This window comes from Cutaneotrichosporon cavernicola (genome assembly GCF_030864355.1).
Source record: "Cutaneotrichosporon cavernicola HIS019 DNA, chromosome: 6".
NCBI lineage: Eukaryota > Fungi > Basidiomycota > Tremellomycetes > Trichosporonales > Trichosporonaceae > Cutaneotrichosporon > Cutaneotrichosporon cavernicola.
The window spans coordinates 1,270,065-1,289,200 of NC_083398.1; the positions used below are offsets into that span (position 1 = coordinate 1,270,065).

Genomic DNA, 19,136 nt, shown 5'->3' on the forward strand with positions numbered 1-19,136 from the left:
TCGAAATCCAGCTTGGGTCACGGGCGCGAATTGGAGCCACCAAGCCGAGAAATCACAAAGGTATGATTGGATTGTGAGCCAATCTCCCGATCTCACATTTAACCAGTATCTAACAGATCCGACCCGCTGATACACTTACATTGTGACGTACGAGATGCTCTTTGCAAGATTCGTTCCCGCAGGGCTGTGCTGTGCCTTCATATTGACAGCCATAACGTCCGCCTCGTCCGAGCCGAGTAGGCTCCTATCCGAACCCTAGCGCCGCGGCTCACCAGCCCACCATCGACCGCCTCCCTACGCGTCAATAGACATTCGATCCGCAGCCCACAAAGGTCTTGGCAGGTGAATGGCCTCCCATTCCAGGTCACCTGTTCGCAACCCGAATCGTGATGTCCGTGTTTCTGGATCACAATGACATGTTGATCAACATTGGGCCAGACCATGTCCCCACCCCTCCGCGAGGCGGTGATTCCGGACGCAATCCGCAGCCCACAAAGGTCTTGGCAGGTGAATGGCCTCCCATTCCAGGTCCTTTTGCGTGCGCCTGTTCGCAACCCGAATCCTGATGTCCGTGTTTCTGGATCACAATTTCATGTTGATCAACATTGGGCCAGACCATATCCCCTCCCCTCCGCGAGGCGGTGATTCTAGACGCAATCCGCAGCGGGCAGCATCCATGGCCGCTGCTATCATGATGTGATACCCTGGGACGCACAGATGGTTGTGGCGCTATATAGGACGAGATACTTACCCACCTACCCCCACCAGCAGCGATGTTCCGCAACCTCTTCGAGTTCCCGGTTTCGCGGCCGGTACGTCACCCCAGGACGCGCTGACCCAGTTCCCGTACGGGCGGCTGTGGAACATTCTCACTCTCATCTTCTCGATTTTTGTCCTCGCGTTTCTCGTGGTATATGCCAGTGCGTCGACGTCGGGTCGGGCTCACACGCAGCTGCTACCGCCGGGTACGAAACGGTCACCATGTCCTCGAACAACTACAACCACAAGTCGACGGGTTGGTACACCATCTTCATCCCGCAGAGGGGTGATAACTGCGACACCCAAATGTGAGGTTCCTTTTCTTGTTCTAGCCACCTGCCCACCCCGACCACTTGGTGGTAGTCATTCTCTTAGCTGGCCTCCGCACCCGCCTGTTCCTTGCCTGCCCTTCTCTCTCCCACTAACCCCAGCATAACCGTCGCCGACAAAGTGTACACGACCAATGGTTCCATCCCATGGACAGTCATGTCATGGCGCGACCGCAAAACTGGCGAGACCCCTTGGGCAACCGACTACGCAGCGGAAAAAATCCAGAGCTGCGTTCTCACGAACATGGTGATGGAGTTCAACATGCAGGTTGAGATTTCCACTATCTTTGTACGCACGCCTGTTGTTCCACTGACTCCAGGTCTCGATGAACTGCACGATGGACAAATACGAAGTGTCACTCGCATCCGATATCCGGTTCCCTCTCAACATCCAAGTTGCCAAGGCGATGTGGGCCAGCATAGGTTTTACGGCTGCCAAGGTGAAGGCAGTGAACTGGAATGCTCTCTTCGATCTCACCCTGGCGTGGGATGGCATCCGTAGCCTGTATGCGGCTGCTCAAAACCAGCCCAACTACCGCCTCAGCGTCGGCCTCGAAACCAACGCTACAGAGTTCTGCGGATTTGACATGTGCAACACCACCTGTGACGGAGCTAACACCAGTGTGTCCGACGATTTGAGTAAATGCCGTGGATTTTTGGAGGGCTCCGCGATGCCCGATACATACACTCGGTGGAGTGCCCGTTCGTCTGCACGTAGTATTTTTCTGACGACAGTCAACTCTAACCTAGATGACCGGTACCAGCAAGACTTCCCGGGATTTCTGGGGGTCCCGTTCACCAACCTGGCTGTATGGATTTCTCAAGTCGTCTTTTGGGACCTTGGTCTTGCAAGCAGCACCAACCTCATCAGAGACTATGCCGCCCGGCCCCAATATATACGGCGCTGTCCTACCTGTACACAGGCCAACCAGTTGCTCGACCGGGATCCCGGCGGCCTCTGGGTCGGTGGTACACTGCCACTTGACGACCCTGGCTTCACTCCTCCCAAGGACCAGGGCTTCAACGTCCAGTACCTCTGCAGGGTCAGGGTGCGCAAGTCCGCGGCCAACCTGGTCCAGTCCGTCCTCGTCGCCGTCCTCAGCCTCTTCGTACGTCGAACAATATACTTAACTGACCGAAGGCCGCATACTGGGCATTCTACCGCACCGTCTGGGTGTTCTGGGGCACTCACTTTGGCAAGGAGCGCCACAAGCGCGTCTTCAATGGCGAGCCCGAAACGCCCACGCCCACCAGCATGCTCAGCTACGGCCCCGTCAAGCCGGGTTCCCCGGTCCCAGGCTATACGGGAAACCCTCCCGTCACGTATCCCCAGCCGACGGGCTACTTTGTTCAGCAGAACCCTTAGGAGGAGGAGGAGCAGGTCCTAAAAGCAAGCGAGGTTGGCGGAACAGTGTATGGCAGTTTGAGAGGTAGTTCAAACCAAGTAAACATAAAGTCCTATAGTTTTGTCAAGTGCTATAGCTAGCGAGGTCGCGACACACGTGGTACTTCTCAACCTGAATCGTCTCCGCACTTAACACACATCAAGGACTTCGTATCAAGGAGTTTGTGGCATGAGAGCGTCCTTGGTACAGAGGAGTTCAACAACGATTGACACTCTCTCGCCGCCGTTACGTCAATGTACAGCTGACTGTGGTTGGCTCAGCTCCTCGTGATACCTGTCGAGAAGGAACCGCGCCTTCATGGTACCAGCACCACGCTGGGCGTTCGGGGGCGATGACACTGGCTGCCAAGGGGAACTGCAACGACGCGGCCCGACACGACACGTCAGTGTTTCGGGACCACTGAGAGTGACAGTATCGCCGGACATTGCCTCGGAGGGCGTTTCATGGCCCCTGCCCTGTGACCGCGTCTCAGAGTGTCAATAAATAGTTGATAAACCCCTCTGTACGTCCAGCGATCAGTCCCGCGGCCTCTATTCCTCCCCATGCCGCAATCCGCGGCTGGCTTCTGATTATTTCATGTTTCGAATAAGTCTACGACATGGGCTATGCTTTGCGCCGTCCCATTCCGTGTCGACCTAGTGTGAGGCGAAAATTGCGCCGTCCCATGCTGTGTCGACCTAGTGTGAGGCGAAAACTGCGCCGAGCATGGTCCAGATCCAACCGCGGTAGAGTGCCTGCCACCCCTCCTCGTCCATGATCTTGCGTACGGCGTCAACCAGACCAACGTACGGGTCGGTAGTAGGCCGGAGACCGACGACGTCCTCGCCCTGCCCGGCGAAGCGGAGACCTTCCGGGACGTCACCCTCGGGGTCCTCGACGCTGATCTCGCTGCCAAGGTTAGGCTGGACGCTGAGCTTGGTCATGATAACCTCGAGCGGGCAGAGCCACGCCACCGAGACAATCTGGAAGAGCACAAAAGCGATGAGGCCCCAGATTGGGATCTTCTCGATCTTCTTCTCGTTGCCAACGAGGGCGAGGCGAAGCATGCCGGCGATGATGGCGGTCGCCACGCTCTTGAGTGCGACGACGGCGAGTAGACCCGGAGTAAGGAATAATGCGAGGGGAGATGAGCGCTCGTGGTCCGAGAGCAGGATACGCAGCGACTCGCGCGCGTTCAAAGGGAGGCGATAGGGCGTAATGATCGCGCGGTTGATAACAATGGTCATCGGCAGCGTAACCACAATGAGGACCATGCCGAATAACGCCATGCCAACACCGCCATTCTTAGGGATGGTGTAAGTCCCCTTCGGACCACGGACAGCACTCGCACCGACAAAGATGACCGCGAGGATGGATACAACCATTGTGAACCCGAGCATTGGGAACGCGCCTATTTGTCAGCCCCTTGACGCCTAGCGAACTCACCCTTGTAAAGCCCATACCAGCCCTCGAGACGGTAGGTTCGCTTCATAGTGCCAATGAGGGATGTGAGTCGCGGCCCGACCGTGTTGTCGCTCCCATCAAATCCAACGGCGCGGGGGTTGTAGTTGGCCCGCAAGCGGATGAGCGAGCCTTTAAAGGGCATGACAATGATGGTGGCGATCACTGCCGAGATCATCATGATCAAACATGCCACGACGATGGTGAGGACGATGTTGTCTGCCATGATGGGCAACCTGGATGGGGGATGGGGGATGTGGAATGAAGGATGAGGGTTGGGTGTTCAGGTCGGACGGCTCGGTGGCAAGGATCAGAACCCTTTTGCTTGCGTTCGCTAGTGCTAGTCTGCTCGTGAGGGGGAAGAGAGGGTGGCAATGGGAAGCACGATGAGTTGGATGATGGATGGCGAGTTGGATGATGACGCGTTGTGGCCGATTGAGTCGTTGTAAGCACCACCACGTGCAAGCGCAGTCACCCAAACTACCTGGCAGGTCATGGCTTATGTACATTGTGGGGGAATTGTGGGGTAGGGGCTGTGCAAAAACGTGGCAAAAGCGGGGAACTGATTTCATAACAGGAGTACGTAATAAGTTTTGTGTCATCATGCCAAGGAGTCAGGAGTCAGAAGGCCAGTACTGTCGCCTGATCGCCATCAGCCAGCGGTGCTGCAAACGCTCTTCATCCTTGAGGACTTGGGGGCAGGGGGAACGAGGTGGGAGGCAATGCAGGTGTTTGTACGGAACCTGAAAGGCCTTACGTTGGGAACAACCTGTCAGCCTATATGTGCGAGGTGGTTTAAACGCCTTGGAACACTGGCGCACTGGCACGGGTAAGCCTCCGAACCCAAGTTCATGTCACGTGTCACCACGTGTGTGGATCCTGAAATGGTGGAGACGTGGAGGGAGACATGAATGAGAGGGGTTTCTATGTTTCTGTCTCTTTAGACTTTCGGATAGATGGGTGGGCCGGGTAGGGTGCCTTTTGATTCTTATCTCAGCGGGAATAACGGTTATCGTCTTGTCAATTTACCCCACACGGTTACTCCTTGCCGCCTCGAGCTTGGAGGTGGAGGTGCGGAAACGGTAACGTAAACACTCCTGACAACACTCCTGACCTGTTGCGTTAAAACATCTAGGTGCTTCTCGTTTCAAGCTTGCAATGACTAGTGGCTTGTCTGTCCCTCTTGGATGGAAGTGGGTTTGTCGAGGGTGGGTATGCACAGCCTCCAGTTCCCTGCCCCATGTAAGAAACGGGGTTAGATCGACAACGATAGGGGGTCACAGGTCACGCTGCACTACGCTACGTCTACGTAGTCACGTTCTTTTGTTTACATCTTGGCTACATCGGTAGAGCGTACCGGTTTTGGAACAGTTAGGTTTGGAGCGGGAACGTTAACATTTCGTTTATACCACAGGGTACTTTTAAACCAGATCCGCAAGCTCCCGTAGCTGCCTATCAGCTTCCCATGACTTGTCCCATCTGCTGGTTTCACTGCACCGTTGACAGGATCGCAGACGCCAGTAGGTACTGCAAGATGCGCATGTATCTAAGCGCACGCTATCAGTACTTTAGTAACAGGGGTGGCCTACTGATAGTAATTTGTGTGACATGAGGACCTTCGGCGGGCATGTTATCCGGGGCCGCCGGTTCAGCCGGGAACACTTGCAATGGGACCTGCGTCCCGCTCCCCCTGGCCCTGAGCGGGAGTCTCCAGCTTTCTAGGCCCCGAGAACTAGAGGAAGGAATACCAATGTTCTTAACTTTGGTTTGTGCATCCGGCTCAGGTTGCATTCCGAGTTGATCGTTCCCCACCTGAGTCTGTAACTGGATGGAAGACTGGTGGGCGCCGATGCGCCCAGAGGGCCATGTGCTTGTTCTCCGAAATCTAACCGGCAGTCACTGCCTGGCCGCCTGCGCCCAACTACGAATGTCGACTGGTAGGGGACAAGTCCTCCTCGCGGCGGCTCAGGCTTCACCTACCGAGCAAACTTGCCGTACGAATTGCAAGTACCAAGTTAGAAAGGGAACGCCAAAGTGGCTTCCATTTGGCGGCCTGGACTGAGTTGGCCTGAAGCTGCCACGTGACATGCAGGACGCCACCCGTTGGCCGTTGGCCGTCGGGCCGCCATTGTAGTGAGACGAACCTGTTTCATCGGTCTCATTAGCCCCAAGGCTGAGCTCGGGGCATGGTATTCAGTACATTCAGTACCTGAGTTGCCTGATGCCTGAGGCTATGGATCATTGTAGTAGGATATGAGAGGAGGAGGAGGATGTAGAGCGTCAAAGGGAACAAGGATGAAGATGAGAGAGTGGATCAAGAGGTTCAATAGGAGAGGATTCAAGATTGGAATACTCATGACCCTGGTCTATTGATTGCTCTCATACCCTTTTCCTTTGAACACGTCAGGTTATGGCGGCAGAGGCGGCAATGGCGCTATAACCAATAGCCAACTATAGAGCTACAGAGCTACAGAGCTACAGAGCTACAGAGCTACAGAGCTACAGAGCTAAAGAGATCCAGTGATCCAGTGGTCCAGTGATCCAGAATTGGAAAGGACAAAGGTAGACGCTAAAGCCCAATCTCTGATCTCTGTCAACATGGTCAACTCTCCTGATCTCCTGAGTCCTTGGGGTCTCCGCCACCAATCCCACCTGGACTTGGCTTTCTCTCGGTTTGGTTTGTCTCACACATGCCTCGGAGGCCGATAGGGAGCGACCCTGCCTTTTGACTAGACAAACTGAATCCAATGCATCGTGGAAGGTGCGCGACTCCTATGCTGTTGATTTCAATTGGGGCTACAGAACAGGTCTAGAGGAGCGCGCAAGCTGTGAGGGGTTTTGGATGAGAGAATTGGACAAGTGGTACGAGAAAGGCACAGATGAGTTTTGAGCAGGTCGGACTGTACTAATCCTACTACGATTACGGGTTACGGGGTTCGGGCCAATTGCTTGATCGCTGGAAACACACAATCGGGCCCAACTTAAACGTCAGGTCAGTCAAGTTGGTCAGGTCAATCAGGTCTGTTCTGTTGTTAGTTGGTCCAGCCGGTAAAGTGGCCAGTTCCAAGTTGATATGCATCTATCCTCTTGTTCAACCCCTCTCCATCTATATCATCTATTCATCTAATCATCTATTCATCTATCCATATCCCCACTCACAACCTCAAACTCGTCCCCATTTGACACGCTTAACTTTGCCGTGGTTGCATCCTTCCCCTCGTTGACGCACGATCAAGACGTCGTCTCTGTCTCACCTCGGCTTGGCCGCCCCTTCAACCACCCTTCCCCGCCCTTCTCGAACCTTGGTTCCCACTGTCCGCCTTCTATCGCCATCTTGCTTTCTGTCCATCACCTGTCACCAATCTTACATCTTGCCTCACTACCCCCCAACAAGCCCGCCATTCTGCGCGTCAACCCCTTTTTCGACGGCATCATGAACGACGGCGGCGACCCTCATCGCGTCTTGGCGCGTAATGCCGCCTGTCACCAATGTCGGAGGCGAAAGCTAGTGAGCCGCCTTCCTCGTCCCAACCCCATCCATGGCCCCTTATCGCGCGCGCATGTGACGAGCGCTCTCGAGCCCGCGACCTACACCTCATGTCTCGCGCCGTTGATCACCATGCACCGATGGGGCGCCCTGCTGTGACAATCTCGACCATAAACTAGGCGCCCTTTCCCTTGACTGACGTACGTACGCTGTTCACTCAACTGACACGTCCAGAAATGCGACGCCGTACGCCCCACCTGTGGGAACTGCCGCAAGCCCCGACAGCGCGGCCCCGAAAAGTACGAGCCACCAGAAGCATGTTCTTGGGACGAGGCGAGGGACCCATCAGCTCGCACGCTCCGTAAACGCGAGGCCAAGGCGGCGAGACGCATCAACACGGGCAAGCCGCCGCCTGCGGCCCCGGCGATGTGGGGAAACGGCGTGGCTGGTCCAGCGACACTGTCCATGCACCAGCACCCGGTGATGCATGGCCAACCGGGGTTGCCTCTCCCAGAATCCCACGCTCCTCTTGACCCCAGCTATCCTAAGTCATACAACGGTGACAGTGTGCCTCCTTCCATGCTCTCCTCCATGCGTCCTCAAACCATGTCTACATCTCCCAATGACCCTCCCCCTCCGCTCCCACTGCCACCACAACATGGTTTCCCCAACAATATCCACTGGGCTGAGCCGCAGCGCTCAGAACCGCATATGACCGGTGCCTCTGCCTACCACCAGCAGCAGTACTCTGGGCCAATTTCGGACAACTCATTCCATGGCCACAACTCAACGGGTCCTCCACTCAACCCACAAGTGTCACAGGTCATGTTCTCGGAGTAGGTCTAGCTGGGGTGGCTGAAGAGCAGGACGCTGACTCACTGTAGCTGGCCTCACGATCTTCCTCACCCAGAGACGGTGCATCACATGGTCGACGTCTTCTTCGCGCGCGTGCGACTCATTCCGAACATGTTTCACCGTGCCTCGTTCCTTGCCAACCTTACGTTGCCCCCATCTCATCGTGACTTCCCAGTGAGTATTCTCTGCCTCCTCAATGAGGTCTCGGCGTCGATCTGCCGATTTCAATCTTTGTACCGGGCGCTGACATGCAGACGTTGGCGGTTATGCACGGTATCTTGGCGCTCACAGCGCCCTACATTCCGCCAGAGTCGCTTGCTTCCCGGGCCTACTTCCCAGTCGGTTCCCCTCGGGACGCAGCTGTCCACCCAGAGTATGACTTCAGCCCGCGGTCGTCTCTACATCCGGCGTCCTCGCTCATGACCTTGACCCCGACTAGCATCGGTGACGGGTCGGCGCTCCACAGGTTCCAAATGTGGCACCGTCGCAAGTCTTACGAGAATCTGAGCCAGCTCGTCACCAACGGGTTGTATCTAATCCAGGCTGTGCAATGTGAGTGCTCCACGATAACATGTCCCTCTAACATGCCAGCTGCCTTATGTACGACCTGGGTCGACCTCAAGAACGGGTGGTGGTCTGATGTCTGGGTCGAGTCAGGCAATGCCGTACGAATGTCCGTACCTCTCCATCTCAACCTTTCATCCAGTTCGTGCAATTTGTGATCAAGGCTGACAGTCGCAGAGAGTGAGGCTGATCCACTATCGCACAATATTGGGTCCATCCTCCGCGAAGCGGGCACCGAACTTGAGCAGGCGCAGCGTGACCGTGTCTGGTGGTGCGTCTATCTCACAGAACGAGCTGCGGCTTGCGGGTCGCTGTGGCCCAACGCAATTGCCGACGACGACATCACGGTCGAACTGCCGATCACTCGCCACATCTTCGACAGTGGGGTGGGTGACCTTGTAGGTGTTCAGACCTTCCAGTCGCCAAACTTTTACTCGCACCACCCGTCGCAACACCGTGACACACTTTGCATGTACATTAAAGTCACGCGCGTCATGTCGGACGTGCTCACTTTCATGCGCAAGTATTCGCGAGGCCTCCACACTTTCCAGCGGTTCTTCTCTGATCCAAACTTCCAGCAAGTGTTCAACAACATTGGTACGCTGCGCTCCAGCATGCCCGAGGAGTTCCGGACGAGCACCACAAACACGCCCCACGGGCCCGTTGTCGATCCAGACAAGTACATCGTGATCGACCTCTTGCACTGTGCTCTCATTACCATCGGAGGACCCCTCATCACCCACCAGACTTGGATGCTGCCCCAGGCGCGCCACATTTTGCACGAGATTCGCCACGTCGTGTCCAACTACCTCGAACTCGCCGCAACGTCCTTTGACATCACGCAACTCTCGGTGCACGTCTCGTTCATCTGGTTTTCGGCTGCGCGCAACCTGATCCGCTTCATCCACTGTGCCATGAAATCCGACCTGGTGCAGGCGCAGATGGAACTGCCGGCTTTCGATGCTGACCTGCGGCAGCTCATGGGCGCCCTCGCACGTATGGGCGAGCGTTTTCCCACTGCATTGCGCTACGCCAAGGTTCTCGAGGCCACGAGGGCGAGGCCTATCGAGCCAGTTGGCGAGATTATCGTGCTCAACCGCGACGAGAATATCTTCGACTCGGAATACGGCGGCAACCTCCCGCGCAAGACGCCCTCGTCCTCATCGACAGTAAGCCCGACGGTATTCCAAGACGTGACACCGGTCAACCCCGGCTCGTCCAAGACGGGTTCGCCTCCAAACCCACCTGGTGTGTCGCCCTTACTCGGCACTGGTAGGCCTCAGCAGCCACAACAGCCCGAGGCACAGATGGGGGCGCAGAACGTGTACTACTCAGATGACGCCAAGGACTTCTCGCAGTGGTTCAAGCCAGAGGCTTTCGACGTGTCGACGTACTCGTTCGACGTCGAGGCCATGACGCAGCTCGTCAACGCACACGGGCCCAACGGGCCCAACATGCAGTTTGACGGGAGCATGCTCGCGTTCCCAAACTAGGCGCCTCGTCCTCTCCGCACACACACTAATCGGATCGGAAGGGAGCCAGCACATGGATTATTTGCCTGCCCAGCACTTTTATGTCTGCCGCGACACCTGTCTGCGCCCATCTACTCCCCGATTGCTGTCTCTCCATGTAGCCTGTATTTTTGGGCGGCCATGCGCACGCTACCACGCTTCTGCATGTGCTCTGTGATCCCGAGGTCCTGACGTTATTGACGGAAATATTCGGAAGCAGCTATCGCGGCTTGTATGTGCGCACTCTGAGGCAGCGTTATCAACTCTCCTTGAACTCACTGAGGATTGGGGCAGTTGAAGCGAGGGCATCGGTCTCTGTATGGTAACAGCAGCTGAAACGCAATCCGGCCAGCTCTGTCTGGCCATGACCTTGTGAGGCGCCTGTGACTAAATATGCATACGACGCCGTGGCGTCTGGGGGCTTGTGTCCCTGGTCATGTCTGTACAATCCGCATCAGTGTACCTGTATTCCCCGCGTGTCTGTGCCGTCGTGGACCAGTCGGCCTCCTCCACTCAGTGCTCGGATCTCTCTACTCTGGCGGAACCACGGCTCCTTCCCGTCCCTTCGGTCGGCTCCCCAACCTCCTCACCACCACCATCCAATGAACTCTCACGATGACGATGCTACCACTCCCTTCCTCCCTTCCTTATCCATTCCAACCATCTCCTTCCCTGCTCTCCACACCTACGCCCACCCGCTCGCTCCCGGACTATACTCGAGCGGCGGGTAGGGGAACCACGCGTCGAGAGCGAGCGTGTCGTCGGGCTGCGCGACGATGGCGTCGGCGTCTCCGAACAGCTGCTCGGCGAGGAAAAAGTCAAGCGGAAGCCCATCAGGCGTGGTTTCCAACCCCGATCCAGAAACGTCGGGAAGCGGGACGCTGCCGCTGGTCGGCGAGCCGCGCGACGCCGGCGGAAGCACATGCTTGCGCCGTGCGCGCCGCAGAATGTCCCGGATCTGCTGGGCGAATTGGAAGCCCGGTACTGGCGTTAGTAGCTGCGGTTCAGGTAGCCCGAATGCCGAGCAAAATACGTACCCCGCGCTAGAATCTGCGTCACGGCCTCGAGGTCGCGGCCCGTCTGTCGAAGGTCGACGGCGTCGGGCATGAGGCTCGTGAGGCGGATGACCATGCGGGCGGCGAACGCAACCCCGATATGCGTGTAGTAGTTGGCCTTTGCAAAGTTTGTGGCATAGGCTTCGCCACGGAGCGCCATCTCCACGAGCGTCTGGGCAGACGCAAGAGCCTGTCGCAGCCACTGGGCACGGTGCTCGCTCAGGTGCGTCATGTCGCGCCGACTGCGCACGCCGTGTAGGATACGGCTGTTGGTGTGCAGCAGGGCGTGCGAGTACTGCGTGGTGAGGCTCTCGCGGAGAAACGAGCTCTTGGGCTCCCGGCCCTCGTAGTAGGCATCCCACTCTTTGAACCAGGCTGCGTAGGCAGCATTGGCAGACTCAATGCGCTCGTCCAGGTCGGGGATGCGTGTTGCCGCTGGCCATATGCTGAATGGTTGGTGGAGCGGGAGACGATGGGTCAGGAGCTGGCATGTTGCCACGAGTCGCGAGTCGGTACGGATCGCGAGTGGGTGTTCGAGGAAACGACGGGCGTGCGTGATCGTGTCCTCGGCTGCGAACAGGGCCGGGCGGCCCAGGTTGAACGCCATCTCAAACTCGGACTTGTACAACTATGGTCAGCGAAGCCAGGTTTGAAACACATACGGCGAGCCATAGACGGGCGCCGACGACGAGGGGCCGCTCTTCTGAGAGCTCAGCGGCACTCTTGCCAGCACCCATGCCCATCTGGCTCAGGTACGGCAGGCAACGGTAGAGACCCATGTCCATCCTGGTGTCAGGGCACCCACGAGAGCACTCACGCTATGCGAAGCGCGTGTCCGCCGGGACGCCAAGACGTGTCGCCCCATGACGCCATGACGATCATGGCCTGCAGAACCTCGATGCGCGCAACCGGAGTGAAGAGCGTGTGCATGCCTGGTGTCAGTCTGCTGTTCTGCACTGCTGCAGTTCAATTAATTGAATTGAGGAGCCGCAGCAGGTACTCACCAATCATCTCTGCGTGCTCTCGGCACTGCGTCTGGAGTGCACTTGGTGGACTACCAGCATCCTCAATCTTGGACCCGACCATAACGATGGCGGTCACGGCGAACGGGGAGCGCTCACAAAGACTCTCCCACGTGTCGACTTCGGGGTCAAAGATTGGCACATAGACCTGCGCCTGCATGAAGAGATTGAAGAGCGCGCGGCCCTTGGAGTCGATACAGAACCCCATCTGCACGGGGTTGTGCCACTGCGTGTTGTCCCCGCGCTGGGTGGGCAACGCGCGGCGCAGCTGTGGGTCCGCGAGTCGCGCCTTCTTGCGCGGCGGGCCTGGTGAGAGATCGTAGTTGAACAACTGAGGCCGGGGCTGTATCGCCGGGGCCTCCTCCTCGCCGTCTTGCCCGTCGGCCTTGAGGCGCGCCGCCTCGGCCAGACTGAGCATGTTGTTGTAGATGACGGCGCTGGGTTCGAGGGGATCATCCTCGTCGTCGCTGGGTGCACCTGAGTCGGGCGGCGGTGACGGGGTACGTGTACGCTCGTTCGAGGCGCGCTCAGCGCGTTCGATGGGCGGCGTCGTGTGCCACCGCGGCATGCCTGACGGCTGGCCCAGGGGACCGGGATGGGCCGGCTGGGGTTGGACCGGCTGCAGATTGGTGGGACCTGGGTGCGCCCCCCCATGGGATGGATAGTGGTGGAGAGTAAGAGACGACGGCGTGCTGGTGGTGTGCGCCGTGGTGCCGGGATGAGTGGCGTGCATGCTGCTCGAATGTGACGCGTTGCTACTCTGACGCCTCGGCACGCGAGGCAGCGCCGACGTCGAGACTGGTGGCGTGTAGCCCGGCGCTGGGGGACTGAGAAGCGGCGCAGGTCCAGGGAAGGGTGTGCCTCCGCCAGCTGACGAGGTGAAGAGAGGCGGCACAACATAGGTCGGCTGAGTAGCGGCTCTGACCGCCGCTCTCTGTAGCGAGATGAGCTCAGTGAGCGAGCGTTGCACGACCGTCATCTGATCCTCGACCACCTTGAGGCGACTGGCGTTAACGCGGCGCTCCATTCCCTCCTCTGCGCGGCTCCTTCCTCCGTACGTCCCTCTCCGTTCCACTTCTTCTGCTCGCTCGCTCCATAAGATAACGACCTCGCTCATAATGCTGGAGACAGTCGCACCACTCGTGACTCACTCTTCCACCTTGCTCGCCTTGCTCTTCCGCGGCCCATCAAAGGTACACTCGTGCCGGCTCTGGCGGCAACGATTACACGGAGGGTTCTCCTTGCCAATACACTTCATCTTCATTCTGTGGCAGAAGTCCTGCTGTCAGTGACGGGGCCGAAGGCCGGACACCAGGCTCCGATAGAGACGAGGTTGGGGCGCAGAGGCAGCACAGAAGGAGCGGACTCACGCAAGCGCCTGGTGTTAGCATCCATCCGTAGCGCCGCAGCCATACCCCGCGCCGCGTGCAGGGGAGTCGTCATTCACTCACGATTGTTCTTCCTCTCCTCCGTCGCTTCCTGTTTCTCGTCGTCGGGAGTGGTTGCGGCTGAGTCTGTCATGTTTGATACGAGGTGCAATGAGCAAAGGGAAGGGTGGGAATAGGGAGTGCGAGACGGACGGGGTTGTGCATCGGGTGCTCATCGATCAGCACGAGTGGGCGCGATCGGGCATTCGGGTACACGGGCACAAGTTGTGATGCCGTACTCGGTGACCGAAGAGAATGCAAGAGTGAGTACAACGCGGGCGAGACTTGCGAGGTTGCTACGTGACTTGATATGTGTAGAACAACGAGAACGAGAGACCAGCAACCACAGGGCCCGATTAGACTCAGTCTTGAAACCTCGGCCACCACCGGCAGGGCCGGGCCGGGCTGATTCTGAATGTCCCCTCCCCCAGCGGCTCGCCCGGTTCAGGTGCGGAAAACTCCCCAGCTGCACCAGCAGTTAGATTCATTGCCATAACGAGGCTACATATACATCTACATGCAAATACTAGCATATAATCACGTCTCCCCCCGCCTCAGATGCACATGCCTCTACACACTCTACACAGTCTACTCTCTACTTCGAATCGAACCGCTTCCCCGGCGTCACTTCACGGAGCGACTCCTCATCTGCCTCCTCCTCACCCCACCGAGGTCTGCCTACGCCGCCACCCTCGCCCATCTCCGGCGGTGCGAACGAGAACGGCGACGGGATCTCGTTGCCACCTGACACGCCCGCGAACGTCGTTGAGAACGGCGACGGTTCCGCATAGATGTTGTACATGTTCGGCGTTCCTATGCCGTTGGTCGCCGCTCCACTGGGCATCGCAGGAGCTGCACAGGCTGGCGGCCCGGCCCCAAATCCGCCGACGACGGGGTGAGGCGCCGCGACCCCGTTTGCCTGCGGAGAGGGCATGGAGAGTCCCATCGGGTTGAGGAACGGGTTCTGAGCAAGCGGCGCAGGGCCGGGACCGGGGAACTGATGTGGTAGGAAGTTTGTGGTGGGATTGCTTGGCGAAGCGGATACCTGTCCACTGGCCTGGCGCCCATACCCGACTGCCTGGCGCTGCAGTCTCTCGAACTGCTGCACGCTGGGGCTCATACGAGGTGGGCTAGTGTGCGCCAGTGGGTCGGACGTGCTGCGCTCGGCCTCGTCACCAGGCGTCATAATGCCCAGACCAGCGTTGATATTCATGAACGGACGAGGCGGCCGACCCATCGCCGGGTTGCTAGTCGGGTTACGTATGCTGGGGTGAAGTCCAGCCATCTGCGGATGTTGCGCGTAGTACGGTGAGCCTTGTCTCACCATTGCCGATTGACGTTGGAAGTGGGCCATTATCTGGGCCTGCTGTTGCTGCTGCTGTTGCATATGCTGATGAATCACCTGCTGTTGCTGCTGTGGAGTTAACGCTGGCCGCATGAAGCTTTGCGGGAGCAACGGGTAGGTCTGGTTGGGGAGCATGTAGCTGTGGACGCCTTGAGGAGGGCCAGGAGCTGGTCCAGGTGTCATGTTCTGGTCCTCCTGCTGAGTCGATGGGATCTGAGGTGTCTGGATAGATGTATGCCGCCCTGGCATTGAGAATGACGGGTTCCTCGCGGTATCGGACATGAGCGGCTGTGATGCGTCGCGGAACATGGGGGTGGTTGTGAGTGCCGAGGGCGGCGGATGCGGATCGCCGTGGGACGACCCAGTCAAGTTGAGCGGATGGAGTGGGTGATGGTGTCCTTCGGACTGGTGCGCCGAGCTGGGAAGAACAGGAGAGGGGTTCGCGCTCTCCACCTTGACCTCGGGTAAGGGTAACGGCGCTACCGTGACAGGCTGTGTTATCGAGCCGATGTTGAACGCGACACCATTGGCGTAGCTTATTGAGTTGTTGGGCGTATTCATCGGGGCGCGCGGAGGCGGCTGCCCAATGCCCAGTATGCCCCGGTCGCCGATGTTAGGTGGGATGGTCGAAGGACGGTTCTCGGTATTGTTGTGGAAGAGACCCAGGGAGCCGGCGGACAGACCATTCTCCCCCGGTCTTGGTACGCCAGCAGCCTGAGAAGTCGACTCGCAGGCTGCACCGGTGACGCCCTCATCCAGCGTCGGCGTCGGAGGCATGGAAGCAGACTGGCCTAGCTTGACCTTGAGCAGCTCGCGCATGATAAGCCCAGTCTCGCGCATACAGAGACTGAGCTCGCGAATCTGGGCGCTCTGTGCCTCGAGGAGTCTGCGGACGTTGGGAGGAGTCGACGGGCCCCACACTGGCACGGCCGTGGCAGTTCCCGAGTGACTCGAGTTGGAATTTGGCTCCCCAGGATGTGAGGCTGTGGACAGGGACTGTGATGTGACACGGTGGCCGGGGGCATGACTCAGAGTGGGTGTTTCTGGTGGATCAGTGTTGATGACGCGACGGCGGCGAATGGGCGAGCGTGGGGCGACGACCTGGCGTCAGCACAGCACAGCTTGCAGCGCACCTCGTCGTCATCGCCGGTGATCTGATTGTGTGGCATCGTCTGTGACCCGCCCATGCCCGCTGTCTCCGCGGCCTCGGCCGCCTCTTGCTCCTTGCGCTGAGCCACCTTGGTCCGCTTTGGCGCGTCGCCTGGCGCGCGCTTTGTCTCTTTCGGCTTGGGAGACTTCTTGCGCTTGCGTCCGGCTGCATTGGTAGTTGACCCCGGACCGGTCGTTGAAGCCTGCTGGGACATTGTCCAGACAACAGACTGCGAGTCTTATCAGAAAAGGTGAAGAAGGTGATGTGAATAGCTCAGTGGCTGTGCTGGTGATGGAGGGATGGAGGGGCGGTGGGCAAGGGGACCCGAGGAGGAGGATGAGGAGCGAGTTGTGGTAACAGGGCGTCGGGGGTTGGGGAGAGAAAAGGTTGGGTGAGTGGGAGCGGGGAAGGACAGAGGATGGTTCTAGTGACAGGTCGCGCTGTGTCCTTTTGTGGAGGTGCGAGGTGGGTGTGGGAATAGATTCGGTTGTGTAGAGTCTTGTGGCAAGTCAACCAGGTGTGGTGGTGGTGGGTGTGGGTGTCCGGGTTGGGGGCGGGGTGGGGATGGGATGGGATGGAATGGGATGGAATGGGATGGGATGGGATGGGATGGGATGGGATGGGATGAACGAGCGTGGTGTGGGATTGGATGATGATGAAGGATGAGGATATGAGTGTTATTGTCAAACAACAACAGAAGGCAAGACGAGGATGAGGAAGGTCAAGGTGGTGCCTCGAGGCAGGAGCAATGTGGGGTGTGGTGTAGTATGTAGTAGGTGCATGTGTGGTGACGAGGTCGAACAAGGTGGAGGCCGTTGAGGCAGGAGGGCAGGCAGGAGGGCACCTCAGTACCTCAGAAGGGGCGGGACTTCTGGGGCTTCCCGGGGGGGGGAGGGAGAGGGGGGTGGTCGCGGGGCAGAATAAGGACGCGGGGCAGGTTAAGGATTCGTGGCCGAATGGAGGGCGCGGTGGCAGGGGGGTTAGGCGTTGTAGGCCTCTCAGCAGTTGGGCGGTTGGGCGTTGTCGGGGCACCAAGGGGTGCGCGAGGATGAGTGCGAGTGCGAGAGGGAGAGGGCCGAGGCGGCGACGGCATCAAACATTAGTGGGAGGGGTGCGTGCGAGGGGCTAGACTGTCTGAGCGTCTGAGCGTCTGAGCGTAAGAACGTTGTCTCGGCTTCCCAAGGTATTGAGCAGCGACAAATGGACGGCTGGACAACTGAACAGCTGTCCAGCCCACGCACAGACACCAGAGGACACACACCCTCGTTCCGTGGAGTTTACAGTGCTCTCAAGTGCTTGATAGCTTGATGGCGCCACTTTGCAACCCAAACAACTCTAAACCCCCTCCATACCTCCTATGCTTCCTACCATGCCTACCTGTGGCGGTGGCGGGGAGGGTCTATAACGTGCTCATGAGGGTATGAGGGGGCGAGCGAATCCTGCGGCGAGGTGACCAGGTGGCGAAATCGGCCTGTGCGCTATCCAAGAGAGGTATACCTTTGTCGGGTGAGTAGCCCAGTGACTGGCATGATCAGTTTGTCGTCACGCCCAAAGGCGTCAAGTAGGAGAGGCAAAAAATAGCAGTGAGGGGCTGGGGAATGATGGGCGCGCTAGGTGTCAATCCGAGTGGGCAGAAGGATTATGGTATACCCTCTGAGCCTCTCAAGCTCTCAACTTTGGGGTCCCGCGGATCCCCAGATCGATCCATCCGCTGTTGGATCTTACCTCTCGGCCCCTCTTCTTCACCCTTTTGCGTTTCCTCTCCCTCCCAACCAAGCCAACCACCTTCCTTCTGTTGCAACATTCTCCGCGACTGGGAGACGTCGGCCAACCGACCTGGCTCACGATCGTGTGCCCGCGCCCTCGCCCTCGCCCTCGCCATTGCCCGTGAGCTGATGAGCGGGGCTCGTCATCGTGCATAAGCGGTGCCGAGAGAGCGCCGGTGCACAAGCCCACGGCGGCCTGTGCGTGCATGGCCATGTCCGACGGCCTCATCCGCGTCGGTCGGGCAAAAAGACTTGTCCTTTACCACATGCGTTTTGTGATCTGTGATAAGTAACACTTGTTCAGTTATCCACTCTCCATGATACACCCACCCGTCACAGTTTGTGGTAAGTTCAGTGTAGTTTAGTAAGCATGGGTCACGCATGGTTTTGCTGACGGTTCAGGTGGACGGACACGCGACACGTGGGATTATCTGAAATCAAGCTTTGTCAGAATGCCGAGTTCCCGACCGACTCCGCCATTCCGCATCTTGGCATCTTGGTAACTGCGCCCATTGAAACAACAAGGGGTGGCGTCATTCACTCGGCTCCGAGGCCAAAAGACGCGAATCGGTCAGGCGGCAGGAGTGCGGCTTGTGCGGAGTGTTGCGGAAGAGCAGCAGCTGGTATGTGACTGACGTGACTATGAGACATACGGAACCTCCGTGACGCCCTGAATTGTATGCGACTAATGCTCAAGTCGACCCACCTCTGCCCACGATGCCCAGCTCTGCACTACTCATCATGAGCCCATCATCAAAAGCTCTTAGTCTTCGTTCTGTAATTGTCTTCACACTCACCATCGTTTTGGGTTCCGCGTCTTTGAGCTAAACTTTGAGCTTGCCAATCTCCACCAACACAACACGTCTGGACCGCCACTCATATCCAGACCAGCGATGGAGAATCTCCTCCATCCTAAAGTCCACCTCACTACCGCATGATCGAACGGACGGACAGCTGCTCGTCGCGCATGACTCTAGCCTCGGGTTCCACTCTGGCGGGCTCGCAATCCAGCAATGTCCC

The 19,136-nt window shown here is 58.2% G+C and overlaps 5 protein-coding genes across 5 annotated transcripts; 2 read left to right on the forward strand and 3 right to left on the reverse strand.

Annotated features, from left to right (window-relative positions):
- Positions 1-773: 773 nt before the first annotated feature.
- Positions 774-2,454, forward strand: CcaverHIS019_0604960 (uncharacterized protein; the record flags this gene model as incomplete). Its single annotated transcript, XM_060602960.1, has 7 exons — positions 774-812; positions 842-920; positions 953-1,067; positions 1,191-1,377; positions 1,409-1,727; positions 1,839-2,197; positions 2,230-2,454. The coding sequence occupies 7 exons, from the start codon at positions 774-776 to the stop codon at positions 2,452-2,454; spliced, it is 1,323 nt and encodes a 440-aa protein (XP_060459302.1).
- A 717-nt stretch (positions 2,455-3,171) lies between these two features.
- CcaverHIS019_0604970 (uncharacterized protein) lies at positions 3,172-4,160 on the reverse strand (the record flags this gene model as incomplete). The annotated part of the gene is made up of 2 exons (XM_060602961.1): positions 3,172-3,884; positions 3,920-4,160. 2 exons carry the CDS (start codon positions 4,158-4,160, stop codon positions 3,172-3,174), a joined length of 954 nt encoding a protein of 317 aa, XP_060459303.1.
- A 3,207-nt stretch (positions 4,161-7,367) lies between these two features.
- On the forward strand, positions 7,368-10,333 carry CcaverHIS019_0604980 (uncharacterized protein; the record flags this gene model as incomplete). The annotated part of the gene is made up of 6 exons (XM_060602962.1): positions 7,368-7,442; positions 7,656-8,257; positions 8,306-8,450; positions 8,531-8,828; positions 8,868-8,981; positions 9,018-10,333. The coding sequence occupies 6 exons, from the start codon at positions 7,368-7,370 to the stop codon at positions 10,331-10,333; spliced, it is 2,550 nt and encodes an 849-aa protein (XP_060459304.1).
- Positions 10,334-11,036: 703 nt separating this feature from the next.
- CcaverHIS019_0604990 (uncharacterized protein) lies at positions 11,037-13,949 on the reverse strand (the record flags this gene model as incomplete). The annotated part of the gene is made up of 8 exons (XM_060602963.1): positions 11,037-11,335; positions 11,389-12,034; positions 12,069-12,192; positions 12,224-12,338; positions 12,411-13,432; positions 13,580-13,707; positions 13,799-13,806; positions 13,880-13,949. 8 exons carry the CDS (start codon positions 13,947-13,949, stop codon positions 11,037-11,039), a joined length of 2,412 nt encoding a protein of 803 aa, XP_060459305.1.
- A 501-nt stretch (positions 13,950-14,450) lies between these two features.
- On the reverse strand, positions 14,451-16,564 carry CcaverHIS019_0605000 (uncharacterized protein; the record flags this gene model as incomplete). The annotated part of the gene is made up of 3 exons (XM_060602964.1): positions 14,451-15,140; positions 15,258-16,301; positions 16,334-16,564. 3 exons carry the CDS (start codon positions 16,562-16,564, stop codon positions 14,451-14,453), a joined length of 1,965 nt encoding a protein of 654 aa, XP_060459306.1.
- Between the last annotated feature and the right edge of the window lie 2,572 nt (positions 16,565-19,136).